Source organism: Phocoena phocoena, chromosome 3, assembly GCF_963924675.1.
Source record: "Phocoena phocoena chromosome 3, mPhoPho1.1, whole genome shotgun sequence".
Classification (NCBI taxonomy): Eukaryota; Metazoa; Chordata; class Mammalia; order Artiodactyla; family Phocoenidae; genus Phocoena; species Phocoena phocoena.
Genome location: NC_089221.1, coordinates 30,742,363 through 30,763,031, shown reverse-complemented (window position 1 = coordinate 30,763,031; position 20,669 = coordinate 30,742,363). Strand labels below are relative to the sequence as shown.

Sequence of the window (20,669 nt, the reverse complement as noted above, 5' to 3'; positions counted from 1 at the left end):
TTATATTTCTAATATTGAAAATTTTTTAACTTAAATGACTACTTTTTTTTTTAATAAATTTATTTATTTATTTATTTTTGGCTGTGTTGGGTCTTTGTTGCTGTGCTCGGGCCCTCTCTAGCTGTGGTGAACGGGGGCTACGCTTCATTGCAGTGCATGGGCTTCTCATTGCGGTGGCTTCTCTTGTTATGGAGCACAGGCTTTAGGCACGCAAGGTTCAGCAGTTGTGGCACATGGGCTCAGCAGTTGTGGCTCGTGGACTCTAGAGTGCAGGCTCAGTAGTTGTGGCACATGGGCTTAGTTGCTCCGCGGCATGTGGAATCTTCCCGGATCAGAGCTCGAACCTGTGTCCCCTGCATTGGCAGGCGGATTCTTAACCACTGTGCCACCAGGAAGTCCCTTAAATGCCTATTAATAAGTGATTTTCCAAATAAATTAACAATATGGTATTAAGTAGAGCTATGTGTATTGGCTTTGAAAAATATTTACAATATACTCTAAGTTTAAAACTAGTAAACTACCAATAAATAGAGTAGCTTATTTACTCTATAAAGTGTTTTTGATATTTTCATGCGAGTATGACATGTATGAAATATTCTGGAATAATATGTGTAAAAATTCTGTAAGGATCTCCACAACTTTTATATAAAGTATTGAGTATGAGCATGTTTCTTTTGTAATCAACAGTATAAAGACATTTATTTTGGAAAAAAAATAACCAACAGTTGTTATAATATTAATGTATATACTCATACAGTCTTCTTTTATATTTCCATTCCTGATTTAGGTTGCTTCAGAGAACTTTGTGCTTTGTGTTGGATGCTGCATGTCCGTGATAAGTTATCCTATAGTTGCAGGCAATATCAGAAGGCAAGGGAAAATGTGGAGGGAAAAAAGGTATCAATTACACAAGAATAAGAAAAATAAATATTACTTGGGAAATAATTGCTTGATCGAAGAATCTAGTGTATCTGTCTAAAGTGAAAAGGAAATGATATTTTTCAATATCCATTTAGGACCTCGAAGTGAAGTTTGATTCTTGTATGGTTGAGCACTGTCTCAGTGCAGTGGAATGGGCTTGTAGAATGCTACCGTTCTCTCGGTTTTCCAATATTGAAGAACTTATTCAGGATCTAATTTTGAGCCTCATTGGAGAACTGCCACCAATCAGAGAGGTAATGTAAATGTAGGTGAAAATAAACTAAATCAGAACCAGAGACTTTAAAGAATTTTAATTTTATTTATAATTAAGAATGATGCTCATAAAACTCATTTCAAAATTTTTCTGAAGGTAGCAGAAATTTTTGTGAAAGCGTTTCCCAATCCTGAGGACATAAGGGTTCCTGTAAGAGAAAAATATCACTCTCTTCAACAGAGACTCAGACACTATGTTGTGAAAGGTATTATTTGTCATTTCTTAGATATCTGATAGATAAATTGCTGAAGATTCTCATTTTGTTTTGAAAGCATTTATTTTCTAGTGCTTATGTTTTTATGCATTTCTCTTTGGAGATAGGAGTATGAGAAGTCAGAAGCACTTCCCCATTACGGAAGCACCAATTCTGTTGCTTTGGAACCAGACAAAGCTGACTTCATGTCATGGCTCTGTCAGTTAGTAACTGTGTGACCATAGGCAAGTTGCTCCGTATCTCTGAGCCTCTTTTCCTTATTTGTAAAATGAGTATATTAATACTTCTTTATGAATATGTATTGAAAGAGGATTAAAAAAGATAAAATATATAAAATGAATATATAATGCTTTGTATAATCAGATATTTTATTGAAAACTAGTATTCTCCTTTTATGGTTATTTATGCTCCTTATTTTATACTGTGCATTCAAGATGACCTTGTGAAAATTTTTTTTTATTGTGGTAAAATATAATATAAAATTTGCCATTTTTAAGTGTACAGTTCAATGGCATTAAGCACAGACATACCTTGGAGATATTTCAGGTTTGGTTCCAGACCACCATAGTAAAGTGAATAATGCAGTAATGCAAGTCATATGAGTTTTTTGGTTTCCTAGTGCATATAAAAGTTATGTTTGCAGTATACTATAGTCTATTAAGTGTGCTCTAAAAAAAGGCAATGTATATACCTTAATTAAAAAAGTACTTTATTGCTAAAAAATGCTAACCATTATCTGAGTCATAATCATAAGCAAGTCATAATCTTTTTGCAGTAGTAGCATTAAAGATCACTGATCACAGGTCACCAAAACAAATCTCATAATAATGAAAAAGTTTGAAATGCTGTGATAATTAGCAATATGTGACACAGAGACATGAAGTGAGCAAATGCTGCTGGAAAAATGGCACCAGGAGACTTGCTTGAAGGTTGCCCCAGACCTTCACAGATACTACAATTTGTAAAAAATGCAATATCTGTGAAGTACAATGAAATGAGGTATTCGTAATGTTGTAGAAATTTTTTTTTTTTTTTTTTTTTTGCGGTACGCGGGCCTCTCACCGTTGTGGCCTCTCCCGCTGCAGAGCACAGGCTCCGGACGCGCAGGCTCAGCGGCCATGGCTCACGGGCCCAGCCGCTCCACGGCACGTGGGATCTTCCCGGACCGGGGCACGAACCCGTGTGCCCTGCATCGGCAGGCGGACGCTCAACCACTGCGCCACCAGGGAAGCCCTGTTGTAGAAATTTTTAAAGAATTCAGATTACTCTCTGTTTTAGAACTATAGTTATTTAAGTCTAGTAATATCCTATGATGTACATTATTGCATTAATGTACTTACATTGTATTTATATTTTTTCAGACTTTTTTGAAATCTCTAAAATGTCATGTTTATGTATTAATGATATTTAAAAATTTTTATGCAGGCAGTTTTGAAAAACCTCCCTTTCTATTGTTTTCTGTTACTTGAAGTCAGAAAGGTGTTTTTGTTTCTTTGGCTAAAATTATACTTATTTTCTCTTGTGTGCCACTCTGTGGGAGTGAGAAGAATGTTAGTGATTCTTTCTCTAATTATCAGATTTTGAACCAGTTAAATTGCTTCTAAATTTTTTGTTTTCCAGGGCATACTTTTTTATGGAGTCACTTTTATTGTTCTTTAATGGACCTTTTCTAGCTTCTTCTGTTGTACCTTAAAAATATGGACCATACCTTTCTAACAGATATTGAAAAAAAGCATGATCTGTAAGATTGTAGAACTAAGCCTTAGCCATCAGTTAGATTTCATGTTCCCGGGGGGACCAGAATTGGGTCCCCTTATGTCTTGAGTTGAAACATTTTAATGAACTTTAAGGCCTTTTGTTCTTTTCTTTCTAGGTCCCCAAACTCAGGAAATGATGTCTGTTATCATGCATTCTATCCATAAAGTGAGGGTGAAAGCTCTGAAACGTGTGCAGAGAAATATAGGTTCTTTTGAGATGAATATATGGGAACCAACTGAAGAAGAAAAACCAGCTGAGGTTCTAGGTTTTGACAAGTTTTCCTTGGGAACTAGTTTGAGCAGGAGCACACTCACAGAACCAGGGAATTCTGTGGTCCACAGTGATGCAGATACAGCTGATACTTTCTCAGAAGCTGTGTTGGCTGGAGAAAAAAGTAGGATACATTTCTCTCAAAGGTACAATTGAGATCTCGTAATAGAAAGCATTCACTTCCTTTGGGAACAAAGTACTTTCAGTATTTTCATGCAACTGATTTTTATTTCCAGCAACCTCACTGATTGTATTATTACCACCCTCCATACCCACAAGAATATTAGGAGTGTAAGATGAGACTGTTGAAAATCCATTTAAAATATTACTGAGATACAAAATAATTTTGCCACCTGAAGGTATAAAATAAAATGAGTAGATGAAATTCTAGAGTTCACTGGAGGACTTTTAGTTCTTTCAGCAATCTTAGACTTAAATAGTTCAGGATTATTTGGTTAGCTATATTATTTTTAGAGTTTACAGGGAAGGAATTTGCAAATTCATCTTTTTTTTTTCTTTTTGCACATTCATCTTTAAAGCTTGTCTGTAAATTGTTGAGAAATTCTTGCTTATCAGTTAAACCTCTGTTACTTTGATTTAAGCAGATTTTTTTCTTTATAATTCAGTATCTACAATGCAGTTCATCCTTCTCATGACTGAAAGACTATATAATCAACCATAATCTTGCTTAAGTGAAATAATATCATCTGCTTCAAACATCTGCTTAAACTGTATCTGGTAGTATCATAAATGATGTGCTTGTTTCACCAAACAAATTCAGTGTTAGCACAGGAATACCTTGGAGACTGCTTATTTTGTATTCTTAATAGGAAGAGACATGGCGGCTTCAGCCCAGGTGCCTAACTGGAAGCTTTCTTTTATTGAGGGAACTAGGGATCTGTGTTCTGCCCTAAGAACCATGTTGAAAGGAAACAGATTTAAAAGTAATTATGGCTGGTAGTTAGGTGCCTGCCCAACAGGTTAATAGCAGCAGAAAGTGTTTAGAAAAATACCCAACTTTTGTGTGGTAAAGAATCCTGAGGGCAGTCCTGCTTCTTGCATATCATACAGGGAAGCTGAAAGGGGTAGATGCAAGAGAGAAACAGAAAACTGTAAACTGTGATGTGTATTGGTGGCTTGTGATTTTTTATTGACTTTGTATAGTATTTCTAAATTCTGACCTGTTAGAGGACCTTTTTTTTTTTCCCCAGAAAAAGTCATGTTTTTTTTAATAGTGAAATTTCTGTGAACACATTTTAATCTTTTTTAACATAAAATTTCCCTTTTGATATTAATCTGTTATATTTTTTGGACTCAGAATGTTCAGCTCGAGTGAATACTTAGAGATCTTTGCCCCTTATTTGAAAGATAGGTTATCAAGGCATCAAAAAACAAGAGGTATGACTTAACCAGCGGAGAGAATTTTTATTGTCAATGCTAAGATCATTTTTAGTGATTAAATGATCTTAATTTTGTCTTTTTAAATTTTATTTTGCTATAGAAATGCCCCAAATCACATGGAATTAACATTGAGTGGTGAGCCCAACGGAAAAAAGAAAATATGTAATCGGAAGGAAAACCCTAAAAGAAAAGAAGATCATGAAAAGTTGTTACAGAATGCACTTCCTGTAATAGGTGTTTGGGAATTTGAACGTGACGATGATGAATATATTAAATTCCTTGAACTCTTCTTGAGTTATGTTCTTGAAAGAGACCTACTTGGTTCCAAGGATGCTGGCATTCCATTTCTAACTAGCTTTTCTGGACATCTTAGAGAACATGAACTTAATTCTTTACTTTTTGATGTACATACAACATTAAAACGACGTCAGGGCAAAACCAAAAGCCAGAATGTATTTAGAGCTGGCTCTTGCTTTGTTGTTGCTCCTGAGTCGTATGAGTATGAAAAGTCAGAAAACCAGACACTTTCAGCTTCTGTACTGGTTAATCAAGGGATCAGGCCTTTTTTAGAGAACCCTTTGAATGAAGTCAGTAAAAATGAAGGGAAGAGTGGGTTGTTTGGTTTAAAACAGAAGTCAGTTTACAGAATACAAGATGACAACACAGAGAAAACTTTAATACAGAGATGGTCAAACCATAGTTTTTGCACTCCCAAGTCTGTTGAAACTAGAAGATGTATTTTCAAAGCAATTCAACGCAATGATATTAACCCTCGAGAAGATCTTCCTCTAGCACTAAATAACACATTTGGCAATATAAGAAGGCTGTTGGAATGGATGATAAGATGGTCTGATAGAAGACTGCTCTGGGATTTTAGTCTCACTGCGTCATCCTGTGAGTACAGTCCCGTCATTCGTGTAAAGACCTCTACAGCTGCCATTCTAACATCATTGTGGCTTTTGAAACAACCCTATTTTGCTACATATAAGGCAAAAAATGCCATTATTAAGGTAAATACTTGAATTGTTAATTACATACAAATGAGAATTCTCATTTTAGATTAAAGCTATATTTATATTTCCTTATATAATAATCACTAAGTAACAAAGTTAATGACAATGCTGATTATAACCTGTATCACCTAATTTTTTAAAGTGGTTCCTTTAATTCTTAAAAATGATAAATTAGGGTTAAAGTGCTTTCACAGAGGCTGTGAGGTTTTGAGGTTTCATGTGTGTTTATAAAAAGGAAAAAGAGAGAGTTCTCTGGTGGTCTAGTGGTTAGGATTTGGTGCTTTCACTGCCGTGGCCCGGGTTCAATCCCTGGTCGGGAAACTGATATATCCTGCAAGCTGCATGGCGTGGCCAAAATTAAAAAAAAAAAAAAAAAAAAAAAATGAAGAAAAAGGAGATAATTTTAAGTGATATTACAAGTGGTATTACATTTCTGTTATTTCTTTTTAAAGTTTTAGGGTTTTGTTCAGATGAGGAAGAACTAGGCAGCTGTCCAGTTTTTATTACTGATATCTCATTGTACGTATTAGGGGATCATCTTTTCTTATACTATCTGGCAGATGAGGTTGGAGGACCAAACCTAGAAAGGCAGATGGGTATCAGTAGAGAAATTAATGCTTATGGGCTATTCTTTCTTTTTTTTTTTTTGCGGTACGCGGGCCTCTCACTGTTGTGGCCTCTCCCGTTGCGGAGCACAGGCTCCGGACGCGCAGGCTCAGCGGCCATGGCTCACGGGCCCAGCCGCTCTGCGGCATGTGGGATCCTCCCGGACCGGGGCACAAACCCGTGTCCCCTGCATCAGCAGACTCTGAACCACTGCGCCACCAGGGAAGCCCGGCCTATTCTTTCTTTTCTCTACCCAGTGGCAAGTAAAAGGCTGCTCTTTTAACCTGTTTGCAAGGCAAGTATTTTTTTCATAAATATCTTTTGATTGAGTACTTGCTGTTGTACTCCAGAAAAAGATGGAGGTGAATTTCTTGGAAAACAAATTTCTATATGGTAAAGTAGTTGGGACATGGACTTTTTTTTAATATTTGGAGAATTCCAATAGTACCTAAATTTGTTCTTTTTTTTTTTTTCAGTTTTATTGAGGTATAATTCAAATTTGCTTTTGTTTCCTTTGCTTTTGGTGTCAAATCCAAAAAATCATCATCAAGGAGCTTTAACTGACTGTCTTTTCTTCTAGAAGCTTTATAGTTTCAGGTCTTACTTTCAAGTCTTTAATCCATTTTGAGTTAATTTTTGTGTTGGCTTCTGTGTTGGCTGCATAAATATTAATTGATGTTATATATTCTTGATGAATTGGCCCCTTTATCATTATATAATGAGCTTCTTTGTTATAGTCTTTGGCTTAAAGTTCGTTTTGTCTAAATATAGCTACCCCTGTTTTCCTTTGGTTTCTGCTTGCATGGAATACTTTTCCATCTCCTCACTTTCAGTATGCGTGTGTCTTTAAAGCTGAAGAGAGTCTCTTGTAGGCAGTATACAGTTGGGTCTTTTTTTTAATCTGTTCAACTACTCCATGTCTTCTGATTGGAGAATTTAGTCCATTTACCTGTAAATCAATTATAGATATGTATGGATATGTATGGGCTTAATACTGCCATTTTGTTAATTATTTTCTGGTTGTTTTGTACTTCCTTTGTTCTTTTCTTCCTCTCTTGCTGTTTTTTTGTTTGTTTGTTTTTGGCCATGCCGCATGGCTTACAGGATCTCAGTTTCTTTCCCAACCAAAGATTGAACCCAGGCCACAGCAGTGACAATGCAAATCCTAACCACTAGGCCACCAGGGAACTCCCTCTTCCTCTTTTGCTCTATTCTTTGAGATTTGAATATTTTCTGTAGAGGTATGCTTGGATTCCTTTTAAAAAATCTTTTGTGGGTTTTTTGTTTGCTTGTTTACTATAGGCTTTTGCTTTGTGGTTACCTTGAGGCTTATACTGAGACAAGTTATATTTGTAATAGTCTGTTTTAAGCTGATAACTTAACTTCGAATGCATACAAAAGCTCTGCATATTTATTACACTACCCCTCTCCCTGCATTTTATATTTTTGATGTAACAATTTATATCTTTTTACATTGGGTATCCATTAATAAATTATTGTAGTTATAGTTATCTTTAATACTTTTGTGATTTATTCTTCATAGTAGAGTTATGAGTGTTTAACCCACCACCATTACAACACTAGAATATTCTGAATTTAACTATATATTTACCTTTACCAATGAGTTTTATACTTTCGTATGTTTTTCTGCTACTAATTAGCATCTATTTGTTTCACCTTGAAGAACTCTTTTTAACTTTTCTTGTAAGGCTGGTTTAGTGGTCATGAACTCCTTCAGCTTTTGCTTGTCTGGAAAACTATCTTCCCTTCAATTCTGAAGGACAACTTTGCTGGGTAGAGTATTCTTGGTTGGCAGTTTTTTTCTTTCGGCACTTTTAATATATTATGCCATTCCCTTCTGGACTACAGAATTTCTGCTGAAAAATCTACTGATAACATTATAGGGGTTCCTCTATATGTAACAAATTGTTTTTCTTTTGCTGCTTTTAAGATTCTCTCCTTAAAAAAAAAAAAAAAAAAAAATTCTCTCCTTGTTTTTAACTCTTGTCTCTTGGTGTAGGTCTCTTTGGATTTATGTTATTTTCGAACTCTCTGGGCTTTCTGGATCTGATGTCTGTTTATTTCCCCAGGTTTGAGTAGTTTTCAGCCATTATTTCTTTGAATAAGCTTTTTGCCCCTTTCTTTCTTTCTGGAACCTCTGTAATGCATATATTGGTCTCTTAAGTTATCTGCACTCTTTTATTCTTCTTCCTTCTTGCTTCTTTGATTCCACTGTCCTATTTTTGAGTTCTCTGGTCCTTTTTTCTGCTTGATTTAGTCTGTTACTGAATCCCTTCAGTGACTTTTTCAGTTCAGCTATTGTGTTCTTCAGTTCTAATTTACGTTTTGTACTTTTTTTGTATTTTCTGTCTCTTCCTTGAAAGTGTCACTTTGTTCATGCATTGTTGGCCTCATCTCAGTGATTGTTATTTTAGATCTCTATCAGGTAAATCACTTATCTCTTTCTTTAAGATCTGTTTCTGGAGATTTATCTTATTCATTTGTTTGGAACATATTCCTCTGTTTCTTTATTTTCTTGGAGTCTCTTTGTTGGTTTCTGAGCATTAGATAAAATGGCCACATCGCCCAGTCTGAACAGAGTGGTCTTATGTAGGAGATGAACCTCATCAGTTAGCCTGGCTTGAGCTTTTGGTTGTCTCTGAAACCTTTGTGATTATCTAAGCCTCCTTTGTTCTTCATGATTCCTAGTAATTGAGGTTATGCGAAGACCTGTCAGTGTCCCAGAGGGGTAGATCACATTTAGCACCAGATGCAGGCTGATTGGAAGCCAGACCCTCAGACAGCATGTGGCAAAGTATGTAGTTAAGCCCTTCTTGGGGAGTAACTGGGAGATGGGTATTTTTGCCTGCTCCCTGTGGTCTGGGCCCATGTGTATAGCCATTGTGGGTATTCCTGCACCCATTAAGAACTGCTTCTTTGTTTGCTACAGTCCTGTAGGACTTGTGAATACAAGCCATACTGGCTATCAGAGGCAGGTGGTCCAGGGACCTCCCCCTCAGTCAGCAGCTGCAAAAACTGGGGCAACATATGCGTGTACAGGCTCCTTCTAGGGAGATACTGGTGACTTGGAGCAGGCTAGATAGAGAAGATAGAGGAGGTGTCCTTTGGCTTCCCTGGTGTCTGGGGAGGGCTGGAGCCAGGCACGGGATCCCCAGGCAGCAGCTTACAAAGTATGCAGATGGACTTATTCCAGGGGAAGACTGGGAGATGGCTGTTTTTGCCTGCCCCTCTGTGCTAAGCCCTGTGGGGATAGCTGCAGTGGAGTGCTCACACACTTGTTAATAACTGCATCTTTGTTTGCTATAGTCTTGTGGGTTTCATGGATACAAGATTCTTTGGCTCTCAGAGCTAGGTGTTTTGGGGGCCTGATTCTCAAGTAGGAGTCTTAAAAGTCTGGGCACTAAATGTAGGGTCGAAACCCTTTGCTTTTTAGAAGCTGGAAGTTATAAGTTCCCTCCTTCTTGTAGGGCACTGTTCCAGGGTTGGGGTTTATGGTCAGATTGTGTTTCAGCCTTAACTGCCTGTTTCAACATGTGTTTTCTTATTCCCCTGATGTGTAGGCGTCACTCAGTGAATTTCTGGATTTCTTTCAGTGGTAATTTTCTGTGTGTAGTTGTACATTCAGTGTGTCTGTGAGAGGAGGAGAATTCAGGAGCCTCCTGTGTTGCCATCTTGGTCAACACCCCTCCACACATTTTAATTCTTCATTTGTTCTATTTTGAATTGCCTTCATTTTAAACTAGTTTATTCTGGGTTGAAGAAATTTTGTTGTTTTATGTTTTCTTTTTGTGTGTTTTTTTTCCTTTTTTTGAGATCAGTTTCTGTTATTGTAAGGTAGTTTAGAAGATACTGTGATATTTGTTGTCATGGAAATTTTTAAGTGTTTCTAGGTGATGCATACCTAAATTTCTAAGTAAAACAAAAGAGATACATCCCTTGTATTTTTAGCTGCATATATTTTTGCCTACTATGTCATTTTGAAATAATTACTAAATGTCTTTATAACTGTAAAGAGAGTGAAATGAAAGCAACTTTACATTTTTATTGCTATTGTTCTGTGGCCTGAAAACACTGGTGATATACCTTTCAAGTTTGTAAGGCTGATTTCTTTTGAATACTCTTTAGGTAGTCAAGCTTATTTTTTCTAGGTGGAATAAAGACAGTCATTGCTTCAGCATCAAATATTGAGTATTAGAAATGCAGTAAATACTTGGTAAATGAATAAGAGACTTAATCAGGAGAAGTTCTGTAGAAAGTATTAATAATCTAAAAATATAATGAAAAGTAAGGGATTCAGTAATGAATATTAAGTACTATAAATGGTTTGTTTTAGGTGCTAGAGAATAATTACCCTGAGCCTCAGAATGGACCCAATATAGAGAATGATTATAAAACACATGCTGGTTGTTCTGTTGCAGTATCCACTCAAGGTGGGAGTGAGGAAAGAAATGATCAGAATGAATCTTGTCAAAGTATCTTGAAGTAAGTTGCTGATTATACGTTCCTTTTCAAATACCTCGTTTGATGGTGTTTGGGCTTAAAGGAGAATTGAACCCTTGAAGGTTAAAGAAATGAGCATTTCTTTGAACTAGAGAAGCAGTAAGCAAGTGCTTTCTGAAGTACTTTAACAATTCATTACAAATTTTGTTTCTTTACGTGTTGGTCTAGCTTATATCTTGTAAGAGAGGAGCTAATTCATCCTAAGAGATCCCTTTATTATGTTCATTGATTTTCTGTGTCAGAGGAAGTTGAACTAATCATCTCATCCATTTTTACATATTTAGTAATACTACAAGTAATGTATCTTTGAATACTAAAGCTGAAGCCTTGGTAGCAGGAAGATTCCTTTGTGAGAATGGCAAATTTAGAAAAGTCAAAATTATTCTAATCCTTTGAGTAAATAAAAACGGGACATTCAATTACTTATTGAACAACCTTTTGTTAAGCTTCTGGTATTTGCCATACATGGTTAAAAAACAAACTTTATAAATACGAAAGCTTAGTTTGTTCTTTCTCAATAAACTGAATCAATTGAAAGCAAGCTCTTTGTTCCCAAGAATGAGTTATAATTTTAGCTGCTTAATTTTTGTCAGTAGAATGCCAACTGAAGTAAAAAATCCCAAAATAAAAGGAACCAATGATGAAATTATTTCTGTCACTGATGATACTGAAAAAGTATTTGTAGATATTGAGGAGGATCTTTTAGAAGTAGAAACATTTGCACAGGAGGAAATGGATATATACCCATCAGACTATGAAGGTCAGTTCATTTAGCTAATCTTTTTGTTTGACCTTACTAATTTGATATTGGTGAATGATTATCTGAGATAACTTAGTCTTACATCTAAATTGGTATGTTTATAATAGCCTAAAGCCGAGTATTTAAAGAGTAGTTAATATTTATGAAACGTTAAGCATATTAGCTTATAACCTGAATATACAATTTTGAGGCCTTTTGCCTTGCTGTGTAATTATTATGGGTCTCCTCATTGCTGTGAACCAATTCTATGAACCTTTCCTTGGCAGTCTTCTTTAAAACAGAAACTCTCAGAGCTTTATATGGAGTTATACACACGGATATGAGGCCTCTCAAGGCTCACCTGTGATTCACTTGATGAAGAGGGGTTGTCTCTAGGTGTTTGAAGATATTTTTGTAAGGAGGATAGAAAATGTTTCTGCTATTATATTTGTTTCCTATAATAATTCTGAACATTCTAAAAAGAAAATTGATTATTTTTCAAAAGGTCAGTTTTCTCTTCCTTCTTGTTTCCGTGTAGAGGATGCCAAAGAATCTGTTGGAATTGTTAAAAGTCCCAGTATTGCGTCTTACATGCAGATGCAGACTTTACCACAGCATTTAGAAGAAGTAAGTCTATAAGTAGTGGATAAAGTTACTTAAATTATGCTATGGTAACACTATAGTGTTTTATTCAATATATCCAACCAAGGCTATTCTCTCTTAAAAGGGTACTGTGGGTTGTAGAGTGTAGCCATGCAGCATTTTTCTTTCACTGAAATTCTATAGTTAGTTAGATGTCTAATAATTTCAGGCAATGAAATGTTAATTTCATAAACTGCTGTAGTAAATTAATTTAATCAAGAGTGATGCAAGTGTTCCATATTCAGAATGTATAATTCAGCAGTAGTGCAGTTTTTACACATACATGCACTTTTATGTATTACTTCTTTTCTCAAAACCCTATACTCTGGATTTCCAGGTAGAACACAGACATCTCTAATTATTGAAACAATTCCTTTAAGAAGGATGGTTTTTTTTTTTTTCTGATATTCTAGTTTTCACAGCGTACAGTTGGCCCTTGAACAACATGGCAGTTAGGGGCTTTGACCCCCATGCAGTCAAAAATCCTCATCCATTCATCCCTTAGTATTCACGGAGGATTGGTTCTAGGACCTGGCGCGGATTCAACCAACCCCAGATGGTGTAGTGTATTTACTGAAAAAATCTGCATATAAGTGCACCCCCTTAGTTCAGACCAGTGTTGTTCAAAGGTCAGTTGTACTTACTTATGTAGTGATGTGTGTGTAATTTAATTTACAAATCCATTGTAAATGATTTCTAGTGACATCATTTGTCTTTGTAGTTTAATATGCTCAGTGGCTCAGGGTGATGGGCCAAAGGCATCACAGTATAAAGGTCTAGTCAGAGCAGGACTGGGAGTACATTTTAATGTTTGGTTTCGCACTTGCTTTTAGACTGTTTTTATTCCAGGCGAATGGCTAACGTGAAACTCAAGATACCTAAGACAGTAATACCTGTTTGTTTCACCTATTTTCTTTTTGGGTACTATTAATTTTAACAGCATTCCACAGGAGAGGTTCAGTGTCCAAGGGAAGAACTGTTAGAGACATGTATGGAGGAAAAATCAACTGAACAGAAAGGGTAAGGGGGAAAAAGTATGGAAAGCTTTCAAAGCTCATCTGGGATTCACTTGATGAAGAGGGTTTTTTGTTTTCCTCATCATTTACTATATATTTTATGGTGATACTGTGTTCCTAGTGAAATTGTAACCTCAATTTAATAGTAATGGTAGTGATGATTTTTAGTAAATTCTATACTTCTAAATCTTGGTAGAGTGAAATAAATAATGATGTCTAAAATGCTTTTTGTTCTCCTGTCACTGTCAACCTTAAAGTAAAATATAGCTGTGAATATACCAGAGTTATTCAGCTGCTAATTAGGGTACTCCCTTTCCATACTAATTCCACTTTTCATGGGTCAAGTAAAGAATCATTATGAGTCATATATCATTATGAATCATTATGAGTCAGTGTTATGGTATGATTACTGCACACCGTCCATAGGGCTTTGATGGACCCATACTCTGCTTGCTAGCTTATTATTATTATTTTTTGTGTGTGTGGTACGCGGGCCTCTCACTGTTGTGGCCTCTCCTGTTGCGGAGCACAGGCTCCGGACGCGCAGGCTCAGCGGCCATGGCTCACGGGCCCAGCCGCTCCGCGGCATGTGGGATCTTCCCGGACCGGGGCACAAACCCGTGTCCCCTGCATCGTCAGGCGGACTCTCAACCACTGTGCCACCAGGGAAGCCCGCTAGCTTATTATTGCTTCAAGGATAGCTGCAGGCAGTTTTCATTTGTTGCAGTGTGGGCATGATTTCTTAATTTTTAGAATTTTTGATGTTTTAGAATTACCTCAGATAAGAGAGGCAACATAATTAGATTTTCTTTCTCTTCTTTTTTGTTGGGGTCTTCTGTGGATAATTAACAAAAAAATATGTTTAATGTCCTGTGCCTTTACAAGTAATATAGATATTTCTATTAATAAAAAACTAGTCATTACAGTTTCAGATGTGATAATGGTCTCTGTAGTGTTCCTGAGCAAAGTGTCTGCTTCTTCCTAGGTAAAATTTGAGGTCCCAGCTAACTTCATTTCCGCTCATTTTAGATTATATTATTTCTGTTGCCAAGCATTTAATAGTGTTCAAGTCGTATATTAAAGCCATCCAGACATATTCTTTGCTTTTGTTTGAATCTGTTACTATTGCTATAGAGACAGATGTAAATAGATTGTAATTATGAGCTAAGCATTACAGAAGATTAGAGGATGTTTAGACTCTTAGATTGTGGAGCATTAGATCACCTGGACCTTAGGTAACGCGAAGAATATCTTGCTTCCTAATTGATTATTAATCTTTAATTATAGTATGATCGAAGGCTTTATAGATCCAGAACACATCACTCCTCATTCATTTGGTGTAGATACAAGTTCAGAAGTTTCTAGGTGAGAATTTTTGCATACTGTACCATATTGATATAATTACAAATAGATAAGAGAATGAAATGATGCCTACTGTACCATTTTGAAATAATTATTAACATCTTGACCAAAAGCTAAGAGAGTAAAAGATTTTCCTCTAACAGTTGTGTTTTAAAGACATGCAGGAACTATTTAAGAACAAGTCTTTTCTGGAAAAAAGAAGTAGTGGATATATTATTGAAAGATGTAGTTCTTGCTCATTTTCAGCCTCTAGCAGATCTCTAATAGCATATGAAATGCTTCTAATTCTCTCATAGAAAAGAGCCATCCAGTTGCCTTCTGTATTTATTTTACAGAAGTTGAACAGTGTGTTTAGTGTTTACAAATCGTGTTGAAATAGGATAATGATATAGCACAAATTTGCTTTAAAAAAATTCTCCAGTATTAGAATTTATCTCCTTGTTACTTGTTGAAAGCAAAGGCCAATAAAGTTGTCTTAAAATAGGCAAGTCAGTTGTAACGCCTGTTTTTTATGGATTTCCCAAATATAGTTTTGTTATTAAGGTTGTGAGATGCTTGATAAAAGGCAAATGTTATTGCTGAAAGGGAATGAATGTAAATCCAAATAAATATAAACACAGTTTAATGTGTTATTTTCTTTATAGAGACAATGATCAGTTTATTTCGACGTGATAGTGCCTGTTCCCTAATTTAGGTTATAAAATTGATTTGCTTGTACAACATTGAGTCCCTTCTATGTTTTAAGGAATCATCCCCAAACAATCATTTTATAAAACAAAACTTACTTTGATTTTTAACTTTTATTTCTAAATAAGCATTTTTGTTAGGGTTTAATTATTAATATCAACTCTCTGTTTGGAAATGAAATGTTCACAATATTGTTATTTCACATTTAATGAAGAACGACAGGAGTTTGCTCTATCCATGTTAGAATTAAACATTTTTTTAACCCATACTTTCCACAGTTTTCTTAAATCCATTCTGGGTCATTAAATTTAGTCCAAGAAATATATTCCTAAGGCAAATTACATACTCTGTACACCTAATCAGAGTGATTGCACAGGTCTCAAACTCAGATGCCTGTAGGAACCAGGCAAGTAAAATGAGCGTGAGAACTGTCCTGGGTTGTAACACCATAGGGAGGGGACCATGGCTGACTAGACATTACATGTCCCTTAATTATAGCATTTGGATGAATAACTGTGCTGATGACAAATGTGTCTGGGGGCTGAGGGATAGAGTGAGATCGGCTTTAGAGTTTAAATTTCCTGAAAACCTCCAGAAAGCTTTTAAAGTAGAATTAAAAAGTAGGATCAAAATACTCAGCTCATAGACATCTAATTTGTTTCTTTCTTGATTAATGTGTGTTTTTTATTTATATGCTTCCACATAGTGCACGGATCTCTGCATGTAAAGATAAATCTTCCTCAGCTCCACCTTTGGTATCAAATAGAGTCACTGTTGCTTCACAAACACCTGGGCCAACAGCTCAGCCAGCCCAGAGAAATGAACCCAGGGCTCAGTTATCACATTATTCCGATTCTGTTAGGGAAATGCTCCAAGATGAAATGTTTAAATTAGTTCAGGTAAGCACATCTTCATATAAACAAGTAAGTCTACACATGATATATATGTAAGGTTTTAAAATATGAACAAACTTCCAGAGACGGACAAGTTAAAATTAAATTGCAGGGCTTTTCTGCTTTGGGCACTCTTGCTTTGTTATTCAGAAGTCCTAACTCTAGGGACTAGAGTCTAGGCTGAGTTCCCTACTTCCCATGGCGACTTTTTTTTACTGAGCTCTTGGGGATGCAGAGCTGCTCACAAAAGTGAGGTGGGGGATAATCAAACCAGACCAGCGGCCCCTGCTCAAAGGTGCGCAAAGTTTATTTTCTAACACAGCCTGTCACATCACATTTATCATCCCCAAACCCAATGTTGGCTTGGTTTGAAATTGTCAGCTGCATTTTAAAGTATTGTTCACTTTGCCTTCCATCACCTTTTTCTCACCTGGTTATCCTTTCCTCTGTCTACTAACAATTTTTAAATATTTCCCTTTTCTGTTTTATTCCTTAAACATTAATTTCCCTCAGATCTTCTCTTCTCTTCATGTGTTCTACATTCACTTTCATATCCTTTTTGCTTTTAATCGTACAATTTTCTTTTTTATTTATTTATTTTATTTTGTGCTGCATTGGGTCTTAGTTGCTGTGCGTGGGTTTTCTCTCATTGTGGCGAGCAGGGGCTACTCTTCGTTGTAGTGCGTGGGCTTCTCATTACAGTGGCTTCTCTTGTTGCGGAGCATGGGCTCTAGGCACATGGGCTTCAGTAGCTGTGGCACGCAGGCTCAGTGGTTGTGGCTGGTGGTCTCTAGAGTGCAGGCCCAGTGGTTGTGGCTCACGGGCTTAGTTGCTCTGCGGCATGTGGCATCTTCATGGACCAGGGTGTGAACCCATGTCCCCTGCACTGGCAGGCAGATTCTTAACCACTGTGCCACCCTGGAAGCCCTCATATCCTTTTATGTGATGCAGTATACCTTTTTTTTTTGCGTTACACGGGCCTCTCACTGTTGTGGCCTCCCCGTTGCGGAGCACAGGCTCTGGACGCGCAGGCTCAGCCGCCATGGCTCACGGGCCCAGCCGCGCTCCGCGGCATGTGGGATCTTCCCGGACCGGGGCACGAACCCGTGTCCTCTGCATCGGCAGGCGGACTCTCAATCACTGTGCCACCAGGGAAGCCCCAGTATACCATTTTTATATGGATAATTCTGGGCACTAATTTTGTGAGTTTTTCAAATATGTGTACAGATTTTTATAAATATGACTCTTTTGTAATTAAATCATGTACAGCCTCATCCTGTATAGTTTAACAGTGAATGCGCCTGTGTGGTGCCTGGGCCCACAGCCAGGCTTGTGTGGCGTTCCCATGACTTCGTGACTGATTGGTGTCTTCCCATGTGGGCTGTGGCCTGGCCAGAGACCCTCACACATCCCACGGTGGGGCAGCCAGGACTGTTCCCATCCTCCTAGCATGCCCATACCCCTCCTCATGCCCTGCTCACACCCCTCCTCCAGTAGAGACCTATGCCCTCCGTGACAGCTCCCCATGTGCTGTTGCTGGGATGTTTATACTAAAAAAAAAAAATCTTTGAACTATGGGTCCTGATGGGAATACTTTTTCAGCATGTCCCACTGTGCCATGGAACTTTTTTTTTTTTTTTGCCATGGAATTTTTTGAAACTGATTTTATTCTTATTCTTCTGAGTCTCTTCTTTCCCTTTTCTATTTACTAGCATGACCTATTTTACCTGCTTAAAGTTTTAGAAGCATTTGTCAAACTTGTTTTTTGGATTACCTAGGGACTTTGCTGGTCACTGCCCTGTATATTTAACAAATTCTCCGGATAATTCTGGAGATTAAGAATCACTGTCTTAGAGAGTCATCTTTACTTTCTTTCACTATGCATATCCAGTGTTTTACTATGCCCTCTTGACTCCTTTGCCCACATTGTATGTCAGTACAGTTACTTGCTATTTCTATAGCAGTAGCCAACCTTAGGTTCTTAGAACTTCATACTTCCATTGTCTCATATATGCATTTCTGAGACATTTTTCCCCAGATATTGTTTTTTTTTTTTTTTTTTTAAATTTTATTATTATTTTTGGCCGTGTTGGATGTGTTGTGTTGCTGTGAAAGCCGTTGCTGTGCGCAGGCTTTCTCTAGTTGCAGCGAGCGGGGGGCTACTCTTCGTTGCAGTGCGCGGGCTTCTCATTGCGGTGGCTTCTCGTTGTGGAGCACGGGCTGTAGAGTGCACAGGCTTCAGTAGATGCGGCACGTGGGCTCAGTAGTTGTGGCTCACGGGCTTAGATGCTCCGCAGCATGTGGGATCTTCCCGGACCAGGGCTCGAACCCTGTCCCCTGCCTTGGCAGGCGGATTCTCAACCACTGCGCCACCAGGGAAGCCCCAGATATTGTTTTAATACTCTTATTTTCCTGCTTTAAAATCTTCAGTAAATTTCAGGCACAAATTTGTATACTATATGGTATCAGTCATGTTTTAAAAATACAAAGAATGGAACTTCCCTGGTGGCGCAGTGGTTAGGAATCTGCCTGCCAACGCAGGGGACATGGGTTCGAACCCTGATCTGGGAAGATCCCGCATGCTGCAGAGTAACTAAGACCATGCGCCACAACTACTGAGCCTGTGCTCTAGAGCCCGTGAGCCACAACTGCTGAGCCCACGTGCCACAACTACTGAAGCCCATGTGCCTAGAGCCCATGCTCCGCAACAAGAGAAGACACCACAGTGAGAAGCATGCGCAGCGCAATGAGGAGTAGCCCCCACTCACTGCAACTAGAGAAAGCCCACAGCAACGGAGACCCAAAGCAGCCAAAAATAAATAATAAAAGCATAAAAATACGAAGAATGAAAGGATACACACTAAAAAATGTCAATACTAGTTATCTTTGGGAATAAGATTATGAATCATTTTTATTTTCTTTTTTATCCTTTTTTTTTCTGTAATAAGCATATATTTCTTTTGTAATTGAAGGGACCTACATTTTTTTAAAAAACCCGCAGTGTTTCCTTATTGGCTTGTTTTAAGAAGTGCAAATTCCTCTGTTGGGCTTGAAAGACCCCCATGGACAGCTTTTATCTCTCCTCTTTTCCCACCATACTCTCACAAGTCCAGTGGTTCTCAAAGTGTGGGCCCTGAACAATTAGCATCAGCATCACTTAGATATTAGGAACACAAATTCTCAGGCTGCCATCCCAGACCTACTGGAATCAAACTCTGGGGATGGGGCTCAACAAAGAGTGCTTTTAGAAGTCCTACAGGTGGCTCTGATGCATGCTACAGTTTGGACCACTGTACTAACTTCCCTTCTCATTAGCTATAAATTTCCTGCTCCATCTAAGCCAGTGTACATGCTAGTGGTTCCCAAGCTTTTCTGTACATTGAAATCAGCTAGTCATCTTAAAAAATACTAATCTTGGCTCACATCCCCCAGATACTCTGATTTTATTGGTATAGGGTGTGACCTGGCCATTGGGACTTTTTAAATGCTCCTCAAGTGATTTTGTTATTCAAGGTTTGTCAGCCACAGTGCATACCTTTGCCTTTCACTCGGTCAGCCCTTCCACAGGAACTCCTCTCTCTTCACCTGTTGCTAATCTCTGCTTTTTTTCTTTCCTGAAAAACCCTGCCACAACACACCCATTTTAGGAATTCTTTAATTATCCTCACCCACTCCATCAGACCACTCCTTTATGGTCCCAGGGATGTTTATGTAAACTGCTTTACAGATAGTCCCAAGTCTCACTAGGAGTTCATATTCCTAGTTGACAGCTCCTTGAAAACAGGAAGCTATTCTTCTTTTCCTTTTTTTCTAAAATCTCTCCCAGCTCTGCTTCCTATTCAGCATTTATGGCTCCAGCAGTTACTAAGACAGAAGTATGACTATTCTGGAATACTCAGATAATTATTGTTGCTTCTTTAGGTTCTTTTCATTATATTTTAAGATGTTTCTTTAATTTTTATTTTATCCTAGCTGCAACAGATCAACTTCATGAGCCTAATGCAAATAGTAGGATCATCCTTTGCTAACCTCCCGGACATGCATCAACTTCTACAGCAGTCTCAGTCTGTGCATTTGGTGGGAAGCCAAGGATCAAACCCCACAAGAGGGAGTAATGATATTGAAGACACCAGTAGAAATCTGAAGGAGAGATTTTTCGTTAAACCACAACCCATGGGAAAGTACACCAGAGAGCCTGGCAAGAACAGCCCACACTGCCATAAAGGAATTGTGCAATCTGATGAAAATAGTAATGGAAATTTACAGGTAATGCATTTTAAAGTACCATTAAAGTTGTCCTAGTAGTTCAGTTGTTGGTTATTTGAGTAAGTAACTTATTTAGTAATTATATT

The 20,669-nt window shown here is 37.6% G+C and overlaps 1 protein-coding gene across 1 annotated transcript in view; it reads left to right on the top strand.

The window, feature by feature from the left end:
* Positions 1-20,669, top strand: part of CPLANE1 (ciliogenesis and planar polarity effector complex subunit 1) — a 131,259-nt gene that overhangs the window by 32,847 nt on the left and 77,743 nt on the right. The window contains exons 21-32 of the mRNA XM_065873637.1: positions 788-897; positions 1,017-1,175; positions 1,292-1,400; positions 3,283-3,583; positions 4,939-5,848; positions 10,812-10,960; positions 11,572-11,738; positions 12,256-12,344; positions 13,300-13,379; positions 14,663-14,740; positions 16,131-16,323; positions 20,290-20,583. Coding sequence (XP_065729709.1) covers positions 788-897; positions 1,017-1,175; positions 1,292-1,400; positions 3,283-3,583; positions 4,939-5,848; positions 10,812-10,960; positions 11,572-11,738; positions 12,256-12,344; positions 13,300-13,379; positions 14,663-14,740; positions 16,131-16,323; positions 20,290-20,583 — 2,639 coding nt within the window. The remainder of the gene's footprint in view (positions 1-787; positions 898-1,016; positions 1,176-1,291; positions 1,401-3,282; positions 3,584-4,938; positions 5,849-10,811; positions 10,961-11,571; positions 11,739-12,255; positions 12,345-13,299; positions 13,380-14,662; positions 14,741-16,130; positions 16,324-20,289; positions 20,584-20,669) is intronic.